The 9,784-nt window shown below is 35.2% G+C and overlaps 1 protein-coding gene and 1 non-coding gene across 2 annotated transcripts; both read right to left on the reverse strand.

The window, feature by feature from the left end:
- Positions 1-850: 850 nt before the first annotated feature.
- Positions 851-4,205, reverse strand: LOC122000182 (mitochondrial adenine nucleotide transporter ADNT1-like). Its single transcript, XM_042554671.1, has 8 exons — positions 3,907-4,205; positions 3,661-3,709; positions 2,785-2,948; positions 2,471-2,508; positions 1,952-2,064; positions 1,744-1,857; positions 1,148-1,492; positions 851-1,081 (listed from the first exon to the last, which is right to left on the reverse strand). The coding sequence occupies exons 1-8, from the start codon at positions 4,074-4,076 to the stop codon at positions 1,010-1,012; spliced, it is 1,065 nt and encodes a 354-aa protein (XP_042410605.1). The 5' UTR covers positions 4,077-4,205; the 3' UTR covers positions 851-1,009.
- Positions 4,206-6,706: 2,501 nt separating this feature from the next.
- On the reverse strand, positions 6,707-6,779 carry TRNAK-CUU. Its single transcript has one exon. It is a non-coding gene; the product is annotated as a tRNA-Lys (tRNA).
- Positions 6,780-9,784: the final 3,005 nt, after the last annotated feature.

Raw genomic sequence — 9,784 nt, forward strand, 5'->3', positions numbered from 1 at the left:
AAAAAAATCACCCCCCTAAAAAAAATAATAATAAGTTGCAGCGACCAAGTGCACGTTGTTAGTAATTTATCAAAATAAATTTTATTATATGATAATTTCATGTCCTCGATAAGAGTTTTCCTAATAGGCGCACATTACTTGTTCTTACCCAATGGGAGTTCTTGACTTTTTTTTACGTCGAGGGCAAAAAATAAATAATTAATCATTTTAATTTGTCATTTTTTTTAAAAAAATATATTAATTTTGCCGAGTCTTCTTCAAGTAGATCGACGATGATCGTTGAAGAATTCTTCGACATGCTGATGTTTTTGATGATATTAGTAATCCTTGGGATACTTGTGAATTTAATGGATCTTAGAGAAGAAAGAATTAGAAAATATAAATGAATCAAATCAAGTTTAAAATATTAATATTTGAATTTGAACTTATATATATATATATATATATATATATATAAATATATACATACATATATTATATTTAAAATAATTAGTATTCTATTTGCGACTCATAAATAATGAAACAAAATATTATATATTCAAATTCAGCAAAAAAGTTTTCAATTCCAACTCGAATAATTTCAAATTAAAAAAAAAGAGAATTCGAGGAATAATCCAGCCTGGCAGAACAAACAGAGCATAGAGCATGGAGATTAGAAAAGAAGGCGAGAGAGAATTCAACACACGGAGTTGTCCAAAGAAAAGTAGGCACAACGACTTCAGACAGAAGCCTATACGGTTTTGAGTAGGAGGAGAAGGTGCACAAGCAAAGAGTTTCAACTACTCATTTGAACATTCAAAAAACTCAAGAAACATAAAGCATAAAGAAACAATTTGTTTGCGCGTTATAACAAAACTTGATGGCCTGATGAACAAACCTGACTCCAAGATACAATTCCCTCTTCGAGCCGAGAAACAAGAAAGTAAAAAACTTTAGCGGAGCCGATTGTTTCGGTATCGACTGTCACAATGTATGGAAGACAGTGGTTGGAACTACATCAATCCAATGTTCACTTCTCTACTCCAAGGACATCCTTTGTGGCCTCATAAGTCACAAATGTAATGGCAATTGCCGGCGCAACCTGGAAGAAGAAGAAGAAGTAAGTCAAGCTGAAATCATTTCAGCTGCGGTGGTGGGAAGCACAAACCTTGACACAGTTGGGGACCAGACCCTTGTACAATGCACGAAAGCCTTCGTTTTGGACCGTCTTCCTGAAGGCATCAACCATTCCATTGTACTCCAAGGGCGCTTTGCTCTTACCCTGGCCTGTCACGATTGTGCCAGCGTCCTTCCAGCCCACCATTTGCATTCTTCTCCGAATTACATCGAGCGGGTAGGCAAAGGTCTGGCCAGCGATTCCGGCTGTAGCTCCGCAAGCCAGCTTCGTGGAGATATTCAACTCAGAATCTTCAGCAAGTCCATATGGATTAGTTTTGATCAGCCAATCCTTCAGAGATTCATAGACACCAAAGTTGAGGCCGGCGTAGGGGATCTGCGAATCCAAAGAAGAGTTGTGAGGTATGAAAATTAGTTCCTTAACTTTCATGTTGCTTCAACTAAATCGGTATCGAAAGAGTTTTCAGGTCACCTTTTTCTATATGACAGAAAATGCACTACTAAGGAAGAGAAAATGCGCCTAAGTGATTCGAGATTTCAAAAACACAACCTAACGATGATGATGAAGATGTTGGCATTGTTTTTGAATGTTGGGGATTTCAAGCTCAACATAGATCAGAAACTTACGACTCCAATGACCGACGGAAGCCAGCCTCTGTAAAGAGATCGAAAACCTTCTTCCCTATAAATGGTTGCTAAAGCATGAATCATTCCTCTGTACTGGCGAGGGGACTTGTCTGTCTGCATAAAAAGAAAAGCCAATAGAATGAATAAAATATCACTCAATCTAAAAACAAGTTGATGTTCAGACTTGTCGAAGGAAGAGAAGCAGAACCTGGACAGTGATCCTTCCTCGAACCATGTCCATGGGATAAGTAGATGACATTCCGATAATTCCAGCACAAGCTCCCGCTCCAAGGCGCAACACAGGAGTAAGTTGAGCATCTTCTGAAATTGTTGCAACCTAACAAATGAATCATAATTTGAAAAAAAAAAAAAACGATATGTATCCATAACTACAAGTCTTTTAATATTATTTAAACCATTTAATGGTATGTCGTTCCATCCTTAGTTTGCAATTCAGGGATGTCAAGATTGAGGTTTCTGCAGGGTACCTTTGGACTCGACAAGTTAGAACCCCTTTCTCATAGTGCAAGGGCAGAAAAGATTGGAGCTATTCTCGTTGTAATGGTCCATTATGAAGTCATCTTCCATGAGCAAACTCAAACTTTACAATCCTCATCATGTGTTTGTTTTTGATGTATAGTGTTTTCAGATGAGTTGGATAGCGAAAAAGGGAGGAAAACCAATAACAACAAACAAAGAACAGCTCAACATGAAGGAATATGCATACCGTTGCCGGATTGCCACCGGTAAAGCCACAGAATTTCGCTGTACAAAATATAACATTGGTATAAGAATAAAGTACAGGATTTGAATAACTAGCCGAGCCTTATTGAAACAACACACAGGCTTTGCTTCCAAGAAAACTTTAGAAAAAACTTCTAAGGTCCTTGAATAGTGAAATGAACTCGACATTACGATATCTGTTCATTTGTTCCTTGAATATTAACAGCCTAGATGTGAAGATCACAGAGATGAACTATTTGGTAGAATATTCTCGAAGCATTGTGAAATCTGGGGAAAATAGTAAAGATATGGGCATACCGTGAAGCTTGTTCGTAAGTAAAGAATTTAACTGCAGAATTTGGGATGATTCGTGCACAATTGGTTCCATTGCCTTTGAAAAGCCCTATAAAACCCTCAGATCTCCAAATGTACTTGAGGCCTTGTATTGTTCCATTATACTGAATATAGTGAGGATTTTGGACCTGTATGCATTCGTCTTTGTCCGGTTAAAAACAGAACAAATACATTGTGTATATTCCTTTAGATAATGACTTTTTGCAGATATATATATAGTCCATATGTAGGATAAGAAGAACAAATTCACTGTATAATGACTGACAAATGCAGATACATGGTCCATACTTTCCAACAAAGAAAACAAACATAGATTGTTGAACACAAAGATAAATTGCATTGATCATTGGCTGTTTTGATTCTTTGGAGCAACTCGATGAAATTAGTAAATTCTTTTAGGAGGCCCCCAATGACTAGATCGACCTCATCCCATTTTTACAGTAAGATGGTTGGCTGTTCACGGACTAGCTGTACCTAATTTTTCTTTTTTGGGATCAATATCAGCAATGCAATTCATCCGATGATAAACCTAATCCTCAGTCCTCTTTAAAGCCCTTGTTGAAATTTTTTATAGTAGAGGAACTTGAGTGAAACCCCTGAATGTGCTGTATAAAAACTTGTTTGCTGATGATTCTGTCCGGTTCAAACAAAGCTCCATAATATCAAACATATTAAATTCATTAAAAACAGAAATAAAATCAGGCTGCTACAACCAATAAGTGATCTCAACCAATGTAGGAACTACAGAAATTCCACCAAAATAAGAGTTGAAAAGAGAGAACATCTAATCTTCATTTGCAAAAAAAATAAGAAAACACGCAATGGAAAATGAATCTTCACCTGAAGTAAGATTTTTAATCGTTCAAGTGGAGCAACAGCAGTCCTTGATCTGCAAAATAGTTCTATAAGATGCCGAATTCTTCTTTAAATGAATACAATAATAGAATTTTATCAGTGCTATACTGGTAAATCACAAATAATAATAATAATAATAAGAAGAAGAAGAAGAAGAAGAAGAAGAAGAAATGGCCTTATTTTTACAACAAATGAGCCAAAAGGAGAGGGAAAGAGCACGAATCGACTCACACTCCTCCAGCAACACCTCCGGCGACGAGGGATTTGCAGATGCTCATAAACGAGCGGCCGGGGTCCTTGACTCCCTCCCCCGAGAGCTTCGGGTCCTCCGCTAGGTTCACGATCGCGTTGGGGGCCGCCGACTCCTCCGTCCCCTTCCGGCCCAGATCTTCCGATTCCATCGCACAACGTAGGCGATGGCAGAGGAGGGCAGCGGAAAAGGGGAGGCGGCCGGAGCGCTTGTCGGCGGCGCTCGCTCTCCCTGTAGTTTATATAGTCGTCGGAGAGATGCCCTTTAATTTGCTTCTTGTTTAAACGATTCAAGTCATCGCCACCATCGCTCGTTAGGAACGTGACGTGAGCGTGAAATTACGAAAAATTTCCTAATTATGTTACTAAATTACTCATACACCCTCTTAACTAAAATTAATTATAGACATAATTAGAAATTCTTATTTTTAGAAAGCAAGTCGTTTATTAAAAATATTAAATTTTCGAAACATACGGGATCTACCTTCCTTTCTCATATTTTAAAATAATAATACTATATAGATCTTTTTAAACCACTTTATCTCTTATTGTATTATCGTATATATATTTAAATAAATTTTATTTTATTTTATTATTATTAATCAAGTCTTTTTTTATATTATTTTTTCTCATTTGATATATATATTTGTAATAGTTTCACATCATTTGAAGTATTTATTGATCATTTAAGTATATGCTCGTACTATTTTAAATATGTCTTTAAAAATTTTCTCTTATTTATTATTTTATCCATTCTCGTATGTCCACACATCTACCTTAACATCCCTATCTTCGTAATTCTCATCTTCTACTCATGTCTGTGATTTTATAAAATTTCCTTTTAAATTTTAGAGGTATTTAACGATCATATAAAATAACTGATATTTTTTTCTATTTTATTCTATGTAAGACATTTTTCTCAATTTTAAAAGTAAAAAAAATATAAAAACATATATATATATAGAGATTTTTATTTGGCAAATTAGGGTATTGAAAAAAAATAATTGATATTCTTTTAAAATAGCTATTGGATTGTATTATGTTCCATATAGTAAATTCGTGTACCTTTCTTTCTTTTATATTTATTGTAGTGATTTAGGTAAACTTATAAGGCCGCGTTTGGTAACATGTAATCTACCTTGTAATGTAATCCAGATTACATTACAAAGTCGATTATTTTGTTTGGTTTGATTTAAAACTTGTAATGTAATGTAATCTGGATTACAAAAGGTAGTGAAGATTTGTAATCTGGATTACAAAGCAAATGCTATGTAATCCGATTACATTACGAGGTCATTGTTTCACCAAAGTTTAAATGCCGAATATACCCCTAGTATGTTGTCGACCGTCGCCCGCCACCGGTAGCCGACCTTCGTCGCCGGCCACCGCCGGTCGCCGGTCGCCGGCCGCCGGCCACCGCCGGCCGCCGCCTGCCGCAAACTCCGGCAGAGGTATGACGACCGCCGATAGAGGTCACAGGATATTTTTATCATTTTATAATAATATGAATTACATTTTTTATAAAAAATAATGGACACCAAACAAAAGAATGTAATCATCTTTGTAATCAAAGATTACATACATTACATTACCAAACGTAGTAATGTAATCAAGATTACATTACAAATTTAATTACATTACAAGTTAGATTATATTACACCCAACCAAACGTAACCTAAATGTTGAACACGTTACAAGTGTTAAAAGCTTCAAATAGTTGCATCTCATCATCCGTAATTACAAGCACCTAATAAAGACTAAGGCTACAACGAGATTTCGAGTATGTGTGAAGTTCAATCTCCTTGCAACGACAAGAGGTGATTATAGGGAACGAAGAGGATGTGAAAGCAAAAAGTCAAGAAAAATGATCCAAGAGAAAAAATAACTACAATATCTCTACCACAATCGGTGCTTTATTGAGACTTTCTTGGCAAAGATAGAAAGGATGGTTTGAGCAATGGAAACAGTGAAAATTAAATCAGATCTTGAGACAGTGTATCAAGTTTTTTTATGTCCTCATGTTTCTGTCTTCGAGATTATAGTACAATGATAAGATATTTAAGTTGTCATCTATATATTTATAATTTGAACTTCAGCTACAATGAATTTGTAAAAAAATTTTCTCTTAATGGGGCACGTAATTAAAGGATACTGAGATCCTGGGCTGCTCGCTACGAGCGCTTCCCGATTTACTATGGTGGTCGATGGAAAATTTCCGTGGAGCCGAGCCGATCACCTGAGACTCGACGTTACCCAGCTTGATTAATTTTTTTTTTGTCCTCATGTTTTTTCATCGATCAGATGGTCATGACATTCTTGTGATGCACATTGCATCCATAAGATATGATTTAATCCTTCCGATCGACGAAAGGACATGGGAATATAAGAATCTTGGAATAAAAGATCTGATCTCGTGAATAACTATGAGTTAGATATTTTTAAAAATAGTTTTTTTAAAAAGTAAAAGTTAATTGTAAATGGCTGAGAGTAGTGTGTAATTTATGAAATTTGAAGAGTAAAGGAAAAATAAGATTAATTAGTGCTAAAGGAAACATATAATTTCCTTAAATAACTGTCACTTGCAAGGAGGAAAAAAATCTCTTGAAGAAATAATTGATTTAAAGAAGTGAATTAAGAGTTAGGGACGTTTCATAATGGATATTATTATCATGAAATAAGGGTGATATTAAAATTTTTAAAACTTAACGGTAAAAGTGGAAAATCATGCGGGAGGACAGTACAGGCCTGGTTTAAAACTTCACGTGCATGATAGGAAAAACATCGCCCACCGTGGGGCTCGAACCCACGACCACAAGGTTAAGAGCCTTGCGCTCTACCAACTGAGCTAGACGGGCTGTTGATTATTTTTTCAACTTTTATTTTTGTTGATTACTATAAAACTATTTATTAACGATCTAATCACTCATTCATTGCTACTGAATCATTTATATAAGAAAAAATTTATTTATTTATTTATTAGATCATGCATTTTGACAAGATAAATTACAGTCAAAATTTAAATAAAATAATAATGTGCTAAAAATGTAAATAATTTGTGTTGTATAAAATTAATTTATTGGACTGATAAAATTATGAGAATTAAATAAATATGATATAAAAATTAATATATCAAATGAAATTATCTTTGTCAATAATAATAATAAACGATTCAAGTCATTGCCACCATCGGTGACAAAAGACGAATACGCTCACTCCCAGCGTCCCCGCCAACCTGTCCCAGGATCAACACGGAGGAGATAAATCACATGTGATTACTAGCAGGGCGTAGCCACCTTAAGGAGAGGGGGTGCGACCGCCCCCTCTCACATTTTATTAAAAAAATAAGATATATATATATACATATATATATATATATATATGGAAGTCCTTATCGTCATTCACCATTCAATGTCTAAAATTGAAATTGATCATATATTTTGAAAGTTCATTATTTAAGTTATCCATTAGTACCACTTCTACGAGGAAATATCATGATTTGAAATGTTAAGTATTGAATTTTAAAAATAAAATATATAATAAGAAATAGATGAAATAAATCGTAGGGCACAAAGTAAGGAAACTAAATTAAAATTGAATCGAGTTTGAACTAAATTCAACGGGTAGATATGGAGATAAGAATTATGTTAGTTCTAATTGGAATTGATTTGGAGTTGAATTATGATCGAACCAAGTTTAATGTTTAAATGAGTTCGAACGATTTAAAAAGAATTAGGATATTTTTAATGAAACCTTTCATTTTTTTTATCTCCCTCTTCTCTCTATGCATGTTACATCCCAACGTATCGTATGCCAACCCTTCACCCATTCCTCTCTTTTATTTTTTTTTCTTCCTCTTCTTCCTCATTTGCTTCTTCTCCTCTTTTCCAACGTTAGTAAACCTACAATTTTTTCCTCTCCTCTTCTACAGACACGAGCTTTTTTCTTCTCTTTTCTCTTCTCCAGAAACAAGAAATACAACACCGGTTGTTGCCCTTTCTAACAACAAGATCAAGCAGCCATCAACCTCTCTATCTTCTTCCTCTTCTGGTATTTTTTAGAATTTTATTGGCACGACAAAATAGTCATGTTTTATCTTACCTTGCTCTCTTTGTGTTATTGTCGAACTCACCGAAACTAGTCAAGGTTGTTAACGAAGAAAGTAAAGTTCTCCTTTTTTTCTTCTTCCTCTCTATTTTTCTCAAAAGCAATGATCTTCCAAGAGTTGTAAGTTATTCCTTTCTCGTTTCATGAATTTTTGAAAATTGCCCCTCCTAATCGAAAATCCTAGCTACGCCACTGGCTACTAGCCTTTGGAATAGTGACTAGCACATAAGGGAGACATTTAACTCGGCTTTGCCGAGATTCAAACCCCAGATTTCATTAGTGGCAACACCTCATGTGCTAGTCACTAGATCCATCCGAGGGGACAAGTCATCGCCACCATCGCTCATTAGGAACGTGAGCGTCAAATTACGAAAAATTTCCTAATTATTTTACTAAATTACTCATACACCCTAATTAACTAAAATTAATTACAGACATAATTAGAAATTCTTATTTTTAGAAAGTAAGTCGTTTATTAAAAATATTAAATTTTCAAAACATACGGGATCTACCTTCCTTTCTCATATTTTAAAATAATAATAATAACAATCCAGTCTTATTTGAAGTTAACTATATACATCTTTTTAAACCATTAAATTTTATTTCTTACTATATTATCACAGATATATATATATATATATATATATATATATATATATATCCTGCGCGCCCGTACAGTGCGCGACTGTGCGCGCAGGATATCAGTGATTTTAGTTTTTTTTTAATTTTTGAATTAAAAAAAATAATTAAAATATTTTTTAAAAATTTTATTTTTAGGGTTCAGGCTTTGGGTTATAGTATCAAAGTTATTTTTTTTAGATTTTACCTATGGGGTTCAGACTTCCCAATTAGATTTAGTGTTTGGTTTTAAAAAAAATTAAAATAAAATTAATTTAAGTATTTATTCAGTATTGTAATATGTTAAGGGGATATATTAATGTATTAAGAATTTATATAAGGAAATGTTAATTTTTTTAATTTAAAATATTAAAAAAAACAAAGCGATCTCCTGCGCGACGCGCACAGTCGCGCACTGTGCGCGCCGCGCAGGAGAACAACACTATATATATATATATATATATATATATATATATATATATATATATATATATATATATATATATATATATATATATATATATATATATATATACAGGACTGATGTCCTGAGGGACTTCATTTTCGCGCTTGTGCGCGACTACAGAAAAGTCATAGCCGACGTGGCTTATTTCCTTCTTTTCCTTAGCCATTACGTGGCTTTAATTGTTTCTTTTATTTGGTTGTAATTGTTTCTTTTATTTGACTTTTATTTGGTTTTCACTTTTTCACAGAACGTCGCGAAGCTCTCTTCGGCAAATCAAAGGGACGAAGTTAGGGCACGCCGTCCTCTCACAGCGAAGCTTTCCCTCGTTGTGCGGTGTCCTCTTCCCTCGACGGGGAAGCTTCGCAGCGAAGTTAGGGTAGCGAGGCGAAGCTCTCTGTGCTCAGCAAACTCTGGGCCGCGAAGCTTCGTGACGCTCTCTGTGCTCAGCAAACTCTCACAGCGACGATCTCTGTGCTCTACATTCTCGCCCCGACGCTCGCCGCATCCTCTCACAGCGAAGCTTTCCCTCGCTGTGTGGTGTCCTCTTCCCTCGACGGGGAAGCTTCGCAGCGAAGCTAGGGTAGCGAGGCTTGGGTAGCAAAGTTTCTCCTTCATTGTTCCTCTCGCCTGTGCTCACCGTCGTCTCCTCTTCAGGCATATAGGGTTTTCTAC

This window comes from Zingiber officinale, chromosome 7A (assembly GCF_018446385.1).
Source record: "Zingiber officinale cultivar Zhangliang chromosome 7A, Zo_v1.1, whole genome shotgun sequence".
NCBI classification, from domain to species: domain Eukaryota; kingdom Viridiplantae; phylum Streptophyta; class Magnoliopsida; order Zingiberales; family Zingiberaceae; genus Zingiber; species Zingiber officinale.